Genomic DNA, 17289 nt, shown 5'->3' on the forward strand with positions numbered 1-17289 from the left:
TATAAAAAAATGTGAAATAATATAGAGAAAGAATTATGGGTGTTTTCAGTAAAAAACAAATAAAAAGAGAGAAATTAAGGAAGATGTCCACATGGTTATCACAATCAAAGGGAGAATTAATTAGGAATTGAGTATATTTTTTCTCATCAAAGAGAGCATAAGCCACATGGCTATCATTTTCACAGGCGAAATAAGATGGAGTCACAAAAAAGAAAAGGGAAAATGAAGTATTCAAAGTGGCAAGAAAATTTCCCTAACAGACAAATTCCTAGTTGAAGAAATGAAAATGGACCAAAAATAAATACTATACATTGAAAAGAAAAGCATAAGAGAAAGATATGTAATATATCATTTAAATAATTAGAAAAAGTAAAAACCTTTTCAAACTACTCATAAAAAAAATAAATTAATGAAGTTAATTATAATAAAATTTAATATATTTTGCTTATAAAAATTTAATGAAAGAAAAACTACTTTGGACGGGGAAAAGATACAAAGGTTTGTATTTTTTACAAATATAGGAACGCTTGGAGCAATGGGTAAGCATTGAAATTGGCAAAGATAATGTGAAATAATTGGATGAACTCATTCACATGTAAGTAGTTGAATCTCTTGCATTAAGAAGAATGAAGGACAAGATGATTCTTCAATGATTCTGCGGAAGAACTTTCTGAATATTTTATTAAACGTTACAGGGAAATATGCTTCCTTTCACGTAAATACCAAATTCAAGACTTCATCTCCCGCAATATGTTTATATTATTTCAACTTGGAAGCCAAAACATTTCAAAATGGTTATTGATTTTCTTGTTCTTGTCATAATGATGCAATAGGTTAGGATTGGAGTAACGTGACATGTTTAGCGAATTGATGTTGAAAATGAGGCCTCAAACAATAGAATATCAAAAAATTCATCTAACCAGTAAGGAAGAAAGTTTCTCACATTAGTAATATGCAGTTAATGAAAACAATGAAAAGACAGTTTTTCTTTTTCGATTCAAATTAATAGAATTATAATCTAACGACATTTTTAAATAAATAAAATTCAATTGATTTCAGATTGATTTTAAATTAATTTTGATTTAATTTTAATGTCAAATTAATTCTAATTTAGATTTTAAATCGGACCATGGCCGCCCTAGCTTCAAGCCTTCCATCCACATATTATTGGGTCGATAAACACGTTTCAGCCCAGCTATTCAGACACCTAGCCCATCTTCGGAAGTGGTTTAATGCCAATTTATCTGAGAAAAAACGAGAGCTCTGACCTGTACAGAACTTCCCAGAATGCAACTTCCTGCCAACTCTAAAGGGGTTTGGTAGGATATAGTTTTATTAGGGACATACAGTTAGGTATTACATCTCATAATTATATTGATTTTATTTTTTAATGAGAGAAAATTTATTATTTTTATGTGTATCAAAAATATTTTAAAATTTTATTTAGTATGAAATAAACAAGGAGTAATTATTATCAAGTAGTTTTAAATTTTTTATTAATATTATTTAAATATTTAAAAAATTAAGTTAATTTTTTATTCATTAATATTTATTGCTTTATATTAAGTTAAATATTAATTTTTAAAAACTAAATTAATAATTATTTTTTAAAAAATTAAAATTTATAAGAGTAATATTTAACTCTTAATTTTTTAACTTTTTATAGACTATACATTCGTAATTGAGATAAAATAATAAGCACACAAGCATCAAAATGTTCATGCTACTTCCTTTTTCTTATTCAACAACTTGGATGGATGAAGACAATTGAGATTGCTATTTACAAATAAATTTTAGTTCAAAAAATATTAGTTATTTAAATTTTTTATAATTATAATATATTAAATTTATTTTAATATTTTTTAATTAATATATTTTAAAAATTTACTTTTTCTTTTTTTCCCAACAACAATTTCAAATAAATCTTAAAAATAACAAGAATGAAAGAAGCTGAAAATTAATTGTTTCTTGGCAGTGGGGTACGTAAGCTTTTTACCTCTTCCATACAAAAAAAAACAAAGAGCACCGGAATCATGATTATTGGCATTGATTATGCTCACTACTTGTTTCCGATTCCCAAGTTTATATCGAATATTTTTCTAGTTTTCTTGTCAATGCTTTATGGGAACATTGGACTCGACTCAAGTCGTTTCATATGCAGGATTCAAACCTGTGAGATAGCTCAGGCTCAATATCCCAAGCCCAGATCCACTCACCAGGGGAAAATTAATAGGGCCAACATATTGCGCTAGTTGCATGATCTTTAGTTTCTTCTATAATATGTAAAATAAAATTTCATTTTAACTTTTCTTATGTTAATAAGTAATAAAGACAGGTTGCTAGAGGGCAGGCTTTATTGTATTATGAATAAAGAAAGGAGCAAAAGGCTTAGAGGTTGAATTTGAAACTGTGCTTTGTTGAAGTTAAAAAATAATATTAAGGGCTCCCTCCAACATCAATCATTTTCCATTTCCTTATCTTTGGGTAATCCGTACATCAAATCATCAACTAAAGTTGGAGAGAGCTGTTCCCTTTCCTTAATCACAGCAACTTATTCTAATTTGAAAGCGGTTGGATTTAGCTCTAAATAATGCATAAAGGAGTAAAGTGCTTCTCTCATAAGAATTGATTAGATCGCTCATGGGGACCGCTTGCCAAACTTGTGCAATTTGATTAATTCCCTCCTTTCCCTTGTTTTTAACCTCCCATGCAAAGGATAAATATGTATATAGCCAAGTACATAATTGATATCAGTAGCCTAATAATAAGCATTTGATGTCAAAGGGTTTTAATTTAAGTTTGATTTCTCATATCAATATGATAATTAAAAATTTTTTCAATTTACATGAGAATATTAATCGACTCTAATTATATCCATTTTCGATACTTTGAAACCTATATATAATGACCATCATATCTAAATAGCTCTTTTTTTTTAAATAAAAACATAATTGATATAGGTTTAAAATGATAATCTTCTTAAACGTATTTAGATCACTTGGTTTAGATTTTACGCACTTGGAAGCATATGATAATTGAGGACCAATATAAACCATATATATATATATATATATATATATATATATATATATATATATATATATAGTTCTTTGTCCAATGTACCATATCTACAGAATCAAGTTCGTCGGTAGGTAATGGAGCCACTTCTTTTAATTAAATGCCAGAGGCATAATTAAGCTTGGCATTAGGTGTTTGTCCTAGAGCTAATACATATTGAAATGACCAGAAGGAGAACATGTTAAAACGCTAAACCCTCTTTCAAAAGAATAATGTTGATGACGATGGATTGCTTCTAATTATCTATTCCAATCTAGTAAGCCCAAGGGTGGTTCTTTAGTCAACAACTTGTCTCTTGTCGTTTTCAACGTCCTGTTTCTTTCCTCCTTCCCCGGCTTGAGCTGTCTTCTGTTGGTGATACATTATATTCTAATTTAACGTAACCTAGTAATGGGTTCATATTATATATTGCTGCATCTGTCATATCAAACAAAAGTTAGAATCCAAAGGAGGTCTCTTTTTTGGCTAATTTTAGTATTTAGTGGAATTGTTATTATTATTAAAAAATATTTTTAAAAATATATTAATTAAAATTTAATTTCATATTATTAAATTAAATTCAATATATTTTAATTATAAAATTTTAAAATAAGTAAATTATTTTTTAACTTCTAAACTATTATTTTTCTAAAAAATAGCGTTAATGACCATCGTAAATAAATTTTTTAGAGTTTATTTGATATTATTAATGAAGATATTATTAAAAATATATTTTTAAATTATATTAGATAGAGGGTATTAAATATTAATTTTAAATTAAATGTAAATGTTTTAACTTTAATAACCTATAAAATAATATCTTAGTTTTTTAATACACTTTTAAGTAAGTTTGTCCATCAAAAATTCATTTTACTTATTAATCTTTAAGTAGACTACAACAATTAATTATTTATTTTACAGAAGAGTCTTTCTCAAAGTTGGTTATGGCGTCATTAACAATTTGTTTAGCACAGAGATCAGCTTTAAAAGGTTTTCCAGCAAAGGTTACAAAACAAATCTTCAGTGATTCGGTCCCCAATCTATTCATTAGGTTCTCAAATATTCTTCTTAATTATTTTCCTCAATTATAGAAGTGGCCAATAACTTTCTCATGAATTTTAATCAAAATTGCTAATTATGAAATTTATAAACACATCTCTTACCTCACGTCTAGGCATTAGCATAATAAGAAATTTATAAACAAACACATATGTAAGTAGTTCAATATTAAAATAGGGTAAGTGATTCAATATTGAAATAGAATAGATTTTAATATTATATAAATAAAATAATATGAACTTAACTCCACTCTAAATATTAACTAAAAAAGAAGAGATTTATCAAAATTTTACATAAAATATAGATATTTCATTTTAAATTAATGTGAGACAATAATTTTTAATTAAATAAAGAAAAAAATATCATCAAATTTATGAAATTAATTTGATTAATAAATTATTATTATTAATTATAATATATTCTTATATATATTTAACATAGATTCAATTTTATATGCGAAATAGTACAAGAAGCGAGATATGGATTATAAGCAAGCATTTCCTCGCGTAAAAACCCATTCCTTACACTGTTACACATCACTCTGTATGGGCTTCACTGGTTTTTAGCGAAGCCCAAAATCCCAATAAAGCATTACATATTTATACATTTCAATATGTACACAAGATGCCTGAAGAAAATTTCCTAATAAAAAATCTTATCTACAGCATAATTCGAGTAATTTGATTGATATATCTCTTCTCCTCGTTTTGCCCTGATCTGATTTCCTCAGCACATCTCAAAGTCTTCTCTATGTGATATCCTCCTCCAATGCTCACTTCCCTTTCTAAATGGCAACAATAGCTCTCAAAAACACTCAAGTTCACATGCATTTTGAAGCCCATCAAGAACAGAAATTCAAGTTCCAACTTATTCAGCTCATCCGTAGTTAATCCCCCAACTCTTGCAAAATAAGAATTCCTGTAATTCCTGTTCAAGAAAATGGCAAGAATCTTGAGAATTTTTTTTTTCCCTTTGAAAAGAAAACCATGAAAGTAAAAGAGATTGGAGAATGAACGAAACTTACATGTCCTCTACATATTTGGAAGCCACCATGATAGTTGTGATGAGAAGCCTATGCACATTTCTTGCATTGATCCTAAATCCAGGATTGGCCTGGCAAAACCTATCAATGTAAACATAAGCAACAACATAAACGGAGGGCCCTGCTCGAGTGTATCGGAAAATTCTCTCAAGATAGGATTGGATTGTCATGTCCGGCGTCTCGTAGCAATTAAAGACCCTAGTTCTAATGTCTTTTGATAATGCCCATATACAGTTCTTGGCGATTCTCTCATTTCTTGTCATGGTTCTCTCGATCAATGAAGCAAGAACCGATATTACTAGTGGGGTATTGGAGTCATTTTTGTATGAATAGGAATATAGATCTGATCGGAGCTTTCTTGGAGAAATTGTAAGCGAAGCTGTAGCCATTTGAGAACCTAGTATTGAGAGAAAGGAAGGGAGGGAGATCGGGTTTTGTTGTGGAAAATGGATGTCTTGAAAAGGATTTATACCAGAAAGATATCAAAGGTTGAATTTGATACGCTAGGCTCCAGAAAGAGAGAGAGAGAGAGAGAGAGTTGTAGGGTATTTGCCACGAATGCTGAGGTTTTAGGAGGATTTATACTTGGGGAGTTTGGAAGGTAGCTAATAGCAAATAGAGAAGGAGACTAGGGATAGTTTAGCTGTGAAAGTGAATAAATAAAAGTAGTAGACATTGGCTTGGGCCATTTGGAAGGTGGTTGGAAGCAAAGATAATATCAAATTATTAAGATTCGAGTGCCTGTGGGTGTAAAGCCAAAGTACAGACAAAACAGCTAAGCTTTACTCCGTTCCGTTGCATTGTATATTATATAAAATGGAAAATCTCTAGACTCATCACTCTTTCTCGAGCTCGCCGACAGTGCGGTTTGAAGGGTAAGAAATGGGCATGAAAGAGGTGAGACTTTGACAGCGGGTAAGTCTTCGGATTGAGGCTACGGACCCACAAAACAAGACGGCATTTAAAGATGAGTTTGCATAGAGATTTGTGCATGAGAAGTCCAAAGTGGGTCCAATACTAATCACACGTGCATTGCCTGCTTGACCTATCTATATCATCAAATCTGGACTTGCAATTTGAGGCACCTGCCGTATCTTTCATTTTGTCATCCAGGACCAAGGGCCGAGGGTAAGAACTGCAAGTACCATACCCTTGCTTCTCTAAGTTAAAAGAAATCTTCTCATGTTTGCTTCTCTAAGTTACAAGAAATCTCCTCATGCCCCCCCTCCCCCCTCACATCCCCAGGGAGCCTTCTTTATCGCTCAAATGTGAATTACTGTAGTTTTTGCCCTTTTTTAATTTATTTTTGAGGGTAAATCCGGGCAGGTTTCAATAGTAAAACGAAGATCTATGAAGGGGCAAAAGGCAAAGCGCTCACTTGAATCTTTTTAGACAATGGGGAGCATACTGGTTCAGTTTAAAAGCAAAACATTCATATTAATGAAAAATCAGTGAACTAAAAGGTCCACCCAAAAATACAAAGTATGTCAAGTATTATTATTATTATTAGAACTGATGTTAATTTAATAAAATGTTAATTAAAATATTAAAAATAATTTAAATTGTTTTTTAATTATAGTTTTCACTAAACGGAGCTGTAATCCCAGACAAGTAGAAGTGGAGCACAACCTGCCTGGCCCGCAACAAAATTTGGTGGATCCAAATTAAAAAACTGTTTGATATCAGAGATCCAAAATCTAAATTGAGACACCCACAGGCAGTGTTGGGTGGCCCAGTTTAATATCATCCGTAGTTCGTAGGAATCCAATTTCACTTCCCAACCCATTAGATATTTTCATGTTCCACTTCAGACTGTTTAAGTTTAAATCTCTACTTCATCTCTTTTGTTGTTTTTATTTTTTATTATTTTTTACATGTGTTCAAAATATCATCAATGCTCGTAAAAGGTTGGAAGTAATTGATATTTTACATTATTTATTCAAAACATGGGGAAGCGCAATACTCTCTATCTGCATGCTTTAAGAACTAAAAAAATAGATTACTTTATAAAATAAGTTAATCAAACATAATTACTGGATTAATAAACTTGGCCCAAATATGACGGTCTACCAAGCCCAATTAATATCTCCATTGGAAGCCTGGGGGTTCGTCAGGACTCAGACTTGCTCCAAGACCAAGAGAAAATGATCCACCTACCCGAGCTCAACCCAAACAAAACCCAAAACTCCAAAACCCCACACGCAAGAAAATCTTGAAATGTGGAGATCATTTGACTGTGAATCTCATCATAATTCTGGGTCAAAATTTATCTATTGACCTGGTCCCTAACTTTTCCAAATGTTGGGTTTATGACCATATGTATGATATCTAGCAATTTAACCAGTGGAAAAACCACAGTAGTTGCTTGGGTTATTACACCACTTCCCTGTTGAAATTACAAGACATTTTGCATTAGATATACACTCAGTCAGTCACTGATTATTAATTTAATAACATATGAAGTTAAAGATATTTTGAGATAATGAAAATAAAGATATTAAGTACTCTCTAATATAGTCAATAATTCGGTTGGATGAGTTAATAAAGAGAAAAAGAAAGACATGTGATTAACAAGAGAGTAAGGATGGAATTAGACAAAATCTGCTGAACCAAAAAGCTAATAGATTTTCAAGGAAAAGCAAAGTGTGTGGTGATCTTATAGTCCAAGCGTTTCTTGCACAATCATTAATTAATCCTTGGTGATCTTATAGTCCAAGCGTTTCTTGCGCAATCATTAACTAATCCTTTCCTCTATATATCACTTTCTCTGCTTATTACAATTATTTATTATTGAGCACAAAATCACACAAAGCGGGTAGCCATCACATTCACACCCAACACATACAAATATTGATGAATGCCAAAACTTATAAAGTAAGTTGCCTTTTCATATATACATATAATTAAAGAATAATAAAAATCAACAGTATTAATGAAAGTCCCTCTTTTTCATCAATTAAAATTCAACTTAAAAATATCTTTAAAATATTTAATTTTAATATGTAAATAAAAATCTCTCTTCTCATAAAAGTCAGTATGCATATAAGCGTAAGATGAGATTGCTTTTAATCATGAGTTGGAAAACTAGTACTAGTAGTGTTCCTTTGCTTCACTTGTATAAAAAATGGGTCCAAAAGGGCAGAGTTGTTCACACAAGTGCATAAGATCGTCTTTGGGTTTCTGAGCAAACGTGTGGTGACTCTTAATCCAATTTGACATATGAGCATCCAATCATTTTTATGTTTATCTTTTTCTAAACATTGCATGTTACATGTTTTCTTCTAATAACAACCAGTGCATATATATATATATGCATGACTATCTTTTATTTTTCCACTTCAAAAGGCATACAAATATTATAGGGTTGCCGGTAATATTTCAATTTATTTCCTTTATTTTCTTTAAAAACCACCGTTATCTTTTAATATTTTAGGAATAATTATTAATGTTCATGATATTTTAGGAATAAAATAATAATATTATGATAAGACTACATGGTGATTACATGGTGATTAAATGAGATAAGATTATTCTTCCATCGTGGAAAGAAGTCCAATGAGAGTTTATTATTACTCTTTCAATATAAATTGATTGATATCTATAACCAAAATAAATAAATAGATTGATATCATGTATACATCTTATCTAACGCTTATGAATTACACAAACATTAAACTCTAGGCATCTAACTTAATCGTCAGAATGAACTCTTAATTAAAGTTAAAAATCCTCTCTCGCTTGTTTTTTAGTTTTGCAAGTCGCAACGTCAGGCGATGTTGAAAGTCCTTTATCATCAATTCCCATGTCAAAGTCATAAGTGAAGAGATATCTAAGTAATTTCGCTATTGCCAACTTAAGTATATATATATAGCGCTAGCATTGTCTACATGAAACATATTGCTTGTCTCGTATTGAGAGAGTATAAGTTAAAATTGCTACATATATAATTTAGGCAATCTTCTCCCTACCACTTTTAAAGTTAGGTTAGTACAATTTATGTATGATATTAAAATTAAGTCTTATCTTGATATTAGTTACTCTTAGATACATAGTAATACAAATTACACGCTCCAAATATTGATCGATTATAGAGTAAAAATACTTTATACATATAGATTGAGCAATTTTTTCTTATAAAAGTGTCTTTTAGAGTACAGTTAAATTCAATCATTTTTTTATTGGACAAATATTTTTGGACCCATATACTTGTTGTAGGTATAAGCGAATGTGTGCTCAAAGTTAATTACTTATTAATTATGTACATAAAGACTCAATTATAAAGAAAACCAATAGAACCATATGAACAAGTTTTAAAAAATCCAGATATAAACATTGTGAGGGTAGGGGGGAAATTAAAAAAGTTAAAAAAAGGGTGGTGCAAACGTACTATAGCTAACTAGGCCGCATATTAATGAATGAAAACTTGGAAAAATAAAAATTATCATACGCACACTACACAGGTTGTACTGATTGTTACCCAAAATGGAGCATACATATCTAAACAGATATATGCCTCAAACACACAGCCACAGATGCTTGTAGCTAAACATATTTATATTCATATCCACGCCTCTGAGCACTGGAGCACAAGCTTTCCGGACGCATGAGAGCTATATTTCATTTTTTTAAGCTTTAGCTTTTGTTTTAAAGTGGACCCATGAGTACGCAGATCATATATAGCTTAGCTTAGCTTTTGGAGCTAGAAGCAGGAGGTTGCTGTTGCAGCTGCTGGTATATGGCAGCCATCCTACTGTATGCATCCATAGTCATAGGCTGCAACAAATTTATATATATAGCTCATTATCCAACGTACAATTCCAAATCATAGATAATGAACTCTCTATATATTGGGTTGCCAGCTATCTGTACCTGTGATTGGCATGCAAGGAATGCGGATAATGGATCAGGCATAACTGCGGTGGAGGCAGATTGTAAGCGGGCACCGGAGCCATCCCACGAAGCCATGGGCATGAAAGCAGAAGGATGAAGCACTGGAGAGATACCAGGAATATTGAGACGAGCAATTGAGTTCATGTCCATGACGCCCATTCCCATTCCTACACCCAAGCCCATATTCATTGGAGCCAACATTGACATCTGGAGTTGCTGTTGCATTGCCATCGGCAACATCATTGGCTGCATGTTCATTCTACTCATCATTTGGACTTGAGCTTGCAATTGTTTCAGATATTCGATTACTTCATCCAGCATCGAGGCTTTGTCCGTCTAAAACAAACGAGGAAAAGGCATTTATTATTTGGGATACATTTTTCTATGTTCTGCTTTCTCATTAACAAACTAATTAAACATCGACCCTCTTGTCTGTTTACAGTATACTTCACATGATTAAGTATTCTGAATTGTTTTATATATGTGCTTCAATCTGACCAAGACCAAAAGCCCCAGCCAACGCTAGGTCTATCTATCCATCTATCTCCAGAGTCCTAATTTCACCGGCCAGTGGCAACTAGTAAATTGAAACTAGAAACACAGAGGCATCAGGGCCTACAGTGGAGATGAGTTTATGTGGCACCAGGTGATTGTCTCCACACCAAACAACCTTCTGTCAAGTTGTCTTGTCCCCATAGCCAATTGGGCATGTGGATTATAATCAACTGGACCAGTCTCAAGATACGCACAGCCATTTCCCATTCAATCAGTGCAAAAGAATTTGGACCACAATTTTGCCTTGTTTTGTCTGGTGTCCAATTTGGGTATTTACAAGAAGAGCAATTCCATAGGTGTACTAACAATTTTTTTACAGGTAAAGGTGACATCTCTTTTTATCAAATGTCACCTAAAATGATTTAATATTATGTCAGGATAAAACAGTAAAACGATCTTTTGCTAGTCCAAAAGACTTGACTTAGCTTGCTGACAATTTGTCCCCACAAATGGGAATAATTATAAAACATAAAGTCTGGATGATGCCGACGCTCATCCACTCTCGCTAGTGACTCCATTGATGCCTATTTGCTGGGATTCCGCGAGCCTTCCACTTTAATGCTATTTACTGATCAAGAGCATGTTCTTTTCAATTATCTTTTAAAAAAAATTATTTTAAAAATTATTAAAAAAATTTCTAAAAATTGTTTAATTATTTTAAAATTTTTATAATTAATTTTTATAACATTGAATACATTTATTTTTCTTAACATCTGCTTAAATAATAACTATTAAAGATGATCAGCAACTCCAAAAATAGATATTCTTTAGCCCACAAGTTAGAATAAATGATAGTCAAGTGGGATCATGTGGCTCTTTCTTCTTTTCTTTTTCCTCTTTTCTCACTTTATAGCTTCGTTTTTAATAGGTGACAATAGAACAACTTCATGAGTTAACTTTCACATATCATAATCTATATACGCTTAAAATTAATTTTTTTTTCTAACAAGGGATCTATAGATTAAGTAATCTGGGAGTAAGATCAACTAGCTACCACAAAGTGTAAAAATGAAATGCTAGCTATAACTTGAAAATAACTGCAGTTGCTAAAATTAATTAGAAAATGCTTATAATTTTTATTAGATAACGAGGAAGAGCTAGAATGAAAGCTTATTTGTATTGTGAATAAGGGGAAAACCCAATATTGCATTTGCATGCAAAATGCACAATGCACTTTTCAATTTGGATATGTTTTTAAGTTCTTATTTCTTTCTCTTTTCAATTGAAATTCAAATTCTCAACCTCATAATTTTGAGACAAAACTCATTGGCATTTCTCCTATTTTATAAAACCAAAAAAAAAAAAAAGAAGAAATTCAACATTTAAATATAAAAGAGCAAGTGTAATAATCATTTTAGCTGTAAAATTAAAGCAATAAAACTAATACGATAAGCAAGTCACCCTTCAGTTTGGTCAGAATCTGCGATTCAGGGTAAGAAAGAAAATGAATTGATATCGGATGATATATATCTAAGCAATTCTAACTGAAACCATGGCTTGTTCCAATTTAATCCACATGGTGTCTCTTTGTGTCCACAACATTATTATTATTATTATTATTTACATACGATTTGAATTTAACAGCATCGTTGATCATTTGATCCAGTTGAGAGCCAAAACCGGCCCCGGCCATGTCTAAGCTAGTGAAAATTGATGCAGTGTCAAGGTTTGCAGGCTTTAATTGCTCAAATGAGAACATATATGTATTATGCATATATAGAAAAGCGACAACCACCGTACCTTACTGGAATTTGGGACCAGCTTCTGCAGTGTCTTCATCCTTTGGTTTATCTTCTCTCTCCTTTTCTAGCAATAAATAAAATCGGGGATAAGTTAGTGAACAGAAAAGGACACAGTACAAGCAATGATGATGAGAAGAAAATCAATGAAAATGAATGCGTAGTATCAAATGCCGAGTATTCAATGTCGTTTACTTATAATTTTCAAACGTTACAAACGAATTAATAAAAAAAATCCCCAAGAACAAATGATACACTTAAACAATATTTATAATAGAATCATTTGGGTTATCAATTCTAAACTATATAATTCCATCAATATATTCATTAATAATTTATTATTAGCAATATTATAGAGAAGAAACATGCGCCTCCATATTGGTTTTGAATGGCAGTAGCCCTACCTGACTGCTTTAAACTATATTTAAAGTCGAGCAGCCTTCTAGCAAGGTACTTTTTATGACCGTGTCAGTTCAGAACTATTACTACCAACGTTGACTATGATGAAAGAATCAGTTCATTAAGCTTTTAGCTTAATCAAATTTAATAATTTCATTTCTTTTACAAACTAATCATATAATAAACTATTGTGAAGACAACAAACTCTTAGAGAGAGAAAGAGAGCATACACGTTCAGATTGGTTATGAACAGCAGCAGCCCTACTTCTTTTGGTTGAAACCGAGGATTTCCCGTTTCCTTTCTTCTTGTCCTCCTCATCATCGCCTTCATCCATCTTTTTAACCAGAAAACCATAAAATAAATATACAACTTTATTACCCAATTAGATTATTAAATATAAGAGAATTAAAAAAATAATACTAAGAATAATTTGCCTGTGGTCCACTGTGACAAACGGAGTCATTCTCATCTGCGGCGGTCGTCTTGGTTCCGGGCTCGCCGCAGCTGGTGTTTTCCTGCGACCCAAAAGTGGAAGTAAAACCCACACCCAGGTCCCTCTCGCACGTGTCCAGCGTCACCTGCTTGCTATCTCCCCGAAAAGTTGCGCTACCACTAACGCTTTGCCTGCTGCTCCACTCGGGTGCCACAGGGACACGGGCCACCGTCTGGCGTTTCGCGTTGAGGAGAGCGTCCTCGTCTTGCGTGGCAGCTCGGCCGCTGCACGACCGCACGCGAGTGGAACTAGCCACCACGCAGTTACCTAACCCGGGGACGGAGTCCATCACTTGCGCGCTACGGTCATCAGGCCGGTTCGAACAAGGAACCATGGCGTCCATGGTCACAGTAGCGGAGGCGGCTGGTGCTGCGCGGTTGTGTTCTAACCATGGGACAAGCTCTTCTGATCTACATCCACTGTTCTCCAACCCAGGCTTACGTTGGGGCAAGAGAGTAGCTTGATTGACTATGGATTCGAGGGTTCCATTGGCGCGTGGCTTGTCCCAGTTGTACTTGGAGGGAGAGGTGGAGGCCATGGGTTTGGCAGGCACTCGCGGTGGACCTAGTCCGTGCATGGCTAATCGGCCATTCTCCCATGTTAACTCTGCTACTTCGTAGTCTAACCTGTTCGTAACACCACAAGGAATTAACATCCATCATAAACACACAAAACTATAGATGATTTACGGAGAAGAAAGGAGAGAGTACATAGGGACATCAATTGCGGTTGAATTGGAGTGGGAACGAAGGGATTGCTTGGCAGGAGAGGGATTGTCGTCGAGATCCCAGCTGGGAACACACTGGCTCATTGTGTTGGAAAGAGATTAGCGTTAAAATGGAAGGAAGAGAATGTTATTATTCTGTGTTCAATTTGATGTTTGTTTCATGTGGTTGAGAGGGACTTAGGTTCTGTTTTCACTTTCAGGATGTGGTAACGTGGGAATGGAATCATCATAAGATAGAAAGAAAGCGTCGCCTGCCCTTTACTGTGAAAGATAAGAACATCTTGGAGAGGATCCAGATAATCTGGTCCATATGTGGTGGACTTTCCGATCGAGGTATTAAATGAGGACGAATGCTGGTCCTACTTCTGCCAACGTATAGTAGCAATTTCCCAATCATAAGATGACCGCATAGATAAATAATCTAAATACTACATACCCCATTACCAAATACGCATAAGATACCACACGCGAAAATGATCTAATTTATAAAATGCATTATGCGTCACCGAAATAATCACCATGTGCATGCAAAATGAGAAGGAACTCTAATGCATGCAAGAATGATAAATGAAAATTTGTGATGAAATTATTCCGCACAATGATACATACATTTTTACTTATATTTATATAAAGTTTATTTTTTCTAATTTATAAAATGTTTTTATTTTTATGAGTATTGTTTTCAGACAGACATATATCGTGACATATCATAAAATAAATTTTATTTATGAGTAATTTTTATTTATATTTAAATGTATATATTTAATTAATTATTAATTATTGATGTTGTGTCCGCAAGTGCACGGGTCACAGTAGTATAGTTTTAAAAATGATATCGATCCCACAGGGAACTGTGCTTAAATTGGAAATAAAAGTATAAGCTAATTAGAATGGCAAAATTTAAAGATGTAAAATGAAATTTAAAATTTAAGATTGATATTTGAGGAATTTAAGCTAAATCAAACAATTAACTAAATTAATTAAACTAGATTATCAAAATTTAATTCGAAATTTCTATTTATGAAATTGGGAGGAATTAAATCTAAATTTAATAAAAATTAAAGTGATTCTAGAGATTGGATTTTCATTATTGTTTGCATGTGGTTTATCCCTAATTTAGCCAAACACATGAGAATTGCAATTTTGAGGGAAATCAATTCTTAAATTTTTGAAACCTTTTTCAAGCATTTCAAAGTTGGTTTTCATTAAATCAAACCATGTTTTCACGGTATTTCAAACCTAACAAAAACCCAATTAAAGCTCTAATTGATTTTGGAAAATCCCCTTAATTCTCTTAGCTTATCTCTAACACCAAGAAAACCAAGTTTATTGCAAGATTATCTATCACAAATATTCACTTTTCAGTCCATCTATTAAGGATTAAAGCTTAACTTAATGAGGACCCATTCATCAAGCAAGGCAACAAGCTCACAAGCAATAAATCAAAATGTAACAATCCTCATTTAAATGGCTAAATCAGTTCAAAACCACAATACAAAACAATATTTACAAACCCATCTCTAGAATCTCAAACAACTACTCACTAATCATAGTTTCAAGACAAACCCAAATGTATAAATGAAGAAATAATGGAAATCTAAGTTAAGGAATAGAAAAACCCAGAAAAAGCAGAAGAATCTGCTGCTGGATGAGTGCAGAACGCCTCTGCTACTGCTGCAGAAATGGCTTCACGTGCTCCCTCTTTCTCTCCTTCTTTTCTTGCCAAAAATGCCTCTTCTCCTCCTTATGGAAAGAAAATGATAAAGGAGACTTTATATGGGTTAGGGGTCTGCCCTAGAATGGGTAAAAAGGTGGAAGGTTCCAGAGAAAGTGAGGTATAAAATTAGAGTAACGAAAATGCCACGTCATCCATTTCCAGTAAAAACGACATAAGCTGAATTGGTTATATCGCGGGTTGTGTCGCAGGTTGTGTAACTCTCGGCCTGAATATCTAACGATCGACACAACCTGCGACATAAGCTAAATCGGTTGTGCTGCAGGTTGTGTAACTCTCGGCCATTTTTTACTCAACTTCAAAAATTTTTGCAATTCAACTTTAATCTCCTCCAAATGGCTGCTCTGATCAAAATACACCAAATTTCTCTAAATTTAACCTACAAAACAAATAAATTCTAAAAATTAAACTAAGAAGTGTGAAAATTATAAAATTGACTAAATATATGCTAATATCTATAATAATAGCTATGAACAAGGGTAAATTATGTATAAAAATTACCCCTAAATGATGATCTAAAATGCATGCATCAAATTCCCCCATACTCAAACTCTTGCTTGTCCCCAAGCAAAATTTCATTAAAACTCATTTGGAAGGGAATAGAATCAGTCTTTGAAAACACAAAAATCACTAATCCAAACCACCAACTTACCCCTAGCCACCAACATTCCAAGTTCCCACCAGCGAAGCACAAAGAATGAAGCAATCACTCTCAACAATTACAAAATAGCTAAGAATTAACCAATCAACCCAAGCAACAAATACCAACCAACTACAAGAGTCAATTGTGTCAAAACAAACCTAAATGAAATAGATAGCCAATGTGTCTCAAATAGATGGTGAGTAATGTATGAAAGATTATATTGCCAAACCCATATGCAAGCATAAAAGATCTAACTCTACTAATGTAACAAGCCTTTTTCAAAGAATTATTAGATCTTTTTAAGGGTTGTAATGGGGTCAAATAGGGTAAAATTGTGGTTAGCAAAGAAAGGGAATAAGGTAAACAAAATATGAGAATAATATTAATCATAAAACTCAAAGTGCATCCATTTTTTTTTAATAGAATTTTTTTATCAAGAGGAAAGAAATTCACAATGAATCTCAAGTGCTATCACAATGATTATATAAAGGGACTACTTTTATACTCTTTTTTTTATATTTATATATATTATTTTGTATGTGTCCCTATTTCATGTCACACCCAAAATTACATTTGTGATATTTTGGTGACCTTTTTTTTTTATCAACTTTTCACAATTACTCTAGCACTTTTCAAGATGTTTCAATCCTCCATTTTTTTTATAGAAATTTTTTTTTATTATTTTTTATGCACTTAATTGCTAAAATATTATTCTCATAAATAGGTGGTAGTGTTTAGGTTTTATGGCTAGGTAAATGATTTGGGTTCCAAAGAAATTAGGGAATTAAGGTTCAATTGGGTTTGCAAGGGTTGAAATGAAATTAAGGTAGGTTAAGGCTAAATGTGAGGTTTAAAATATGAAGGAATGCCTAAATCATATTCTTATCAAATGCAAGTTAAAAATTTCGCTTTGAAAGATCTAAGATGCTTGTTCTAGGAATGGTGAGAC

At 32.7% G+C, this 17289-nt stretch overlaps 2 protein-coding genes across 2 annotated transcripts; both read right to left on the reverse strand.

The window, feature by feature from the left end:
• Window positions 1-4596: 4596 nt before the first annotated feature.
• LOC110663037 (cyclin-U2-2) lies at window positions 4597-5709 on the reverse strand. The gene is made up of 2 exons (XM_021822238.2): window positions 5141-5709; window positions 4597-5043 (listed from the first exon to the last, which is right to left on the reverse strand). Exons 1-2 carry the CDS (start codon window positions 5545-5547, stop codon window positions 4776-4778), a joined length of 675 nt encoding a protein of 224 aa, XP_021677930.2. The 5' UTR covers window positions 5548-5709; the 3' UTR covers window positions 4597-4775.
• Window positions 5710-9566: 3857 nt separating this feature from the next.
• LOC110663038 (transcription factor UNE10) lies at window positions 9567-14246 on the reverse strand. The gene is made up of 6 exons (XM_021822239.2): window positions 13946-14246; window positions 13177-13861; window positions 12972-13076; window positions 12344-12409; window positions 10028-10384; window positions 9567-9931 (listed from the first exon to the last, which is right to left on the reverse strand). Exons 1-6 carry the CDS (start codon window positions 14044-14046, stop codon window positions 9845-9847), a joined length of 1401 nt encoding a protein of 466 aa, XP_021677931.1. The 5' UTR covers window positions 14047-14246; the 3' UTR covers window positions 9567-9844.
• Between the last annotated feature and the right edge of the window lie 3043 nt (window positions 14247-17289).

The sequence above is a fragment of the Hevea brasiliensis genome, chromosome 2 (assembly GCF_030052815.1).
Source record: "Hevea brasiliensis isolate MT/VB/25A 57/8 chromosome 2, ASM3005281v1, whole genome shotgun sequence".
Taxonomy (NCBI): Eukaryota; Viridiplantae; Streptophyta; class Magnoliopsida; order Malpighiales; family Euphorbiaceae; genus Hevea; species Hevea brasiliensis.

Excerpts from the sequence above, each read along its gene's own strand:
- LOC110663037 (XM_021822238.2), bottom strand. The coding sequence starts at position 5,547 with ATGGCTACAGCTTCGCTTACAATTTCTCCAAGAAAGCTCCGATCAGAT. Across the intron at positions 5,044-5,140 it reads TCCAAATATGTAGAGGACAT|GAATTACAGGAATTCTTATT; the intron begins GTAAGTTTCGTT and ends TTTCTTGAACAG.
- LOC110663038 (XM_021822239.2), bottom strand. The coding sequence starts at position 14,046 with ATGAGCCAGTGTGTTCCCAGCTGGGATCTCGACGACAATCCCTCTCCT. Across the intron at positions 13,077-13,176 it reads TTTGTCACAGTGGACCACAG|ATGGATGAAGGCGATGATGA; the intron begins GCAAATTATTCT and ends CTGGTTAAAAAG. Across the intron at positions 12,410-12,971 it reads TTCATAACCAATCTGAACGT|AAAAGGAGAGAGAAGATAAA; the intron begins GTATGCTCTCTT and ends ATTTATTGCTAG.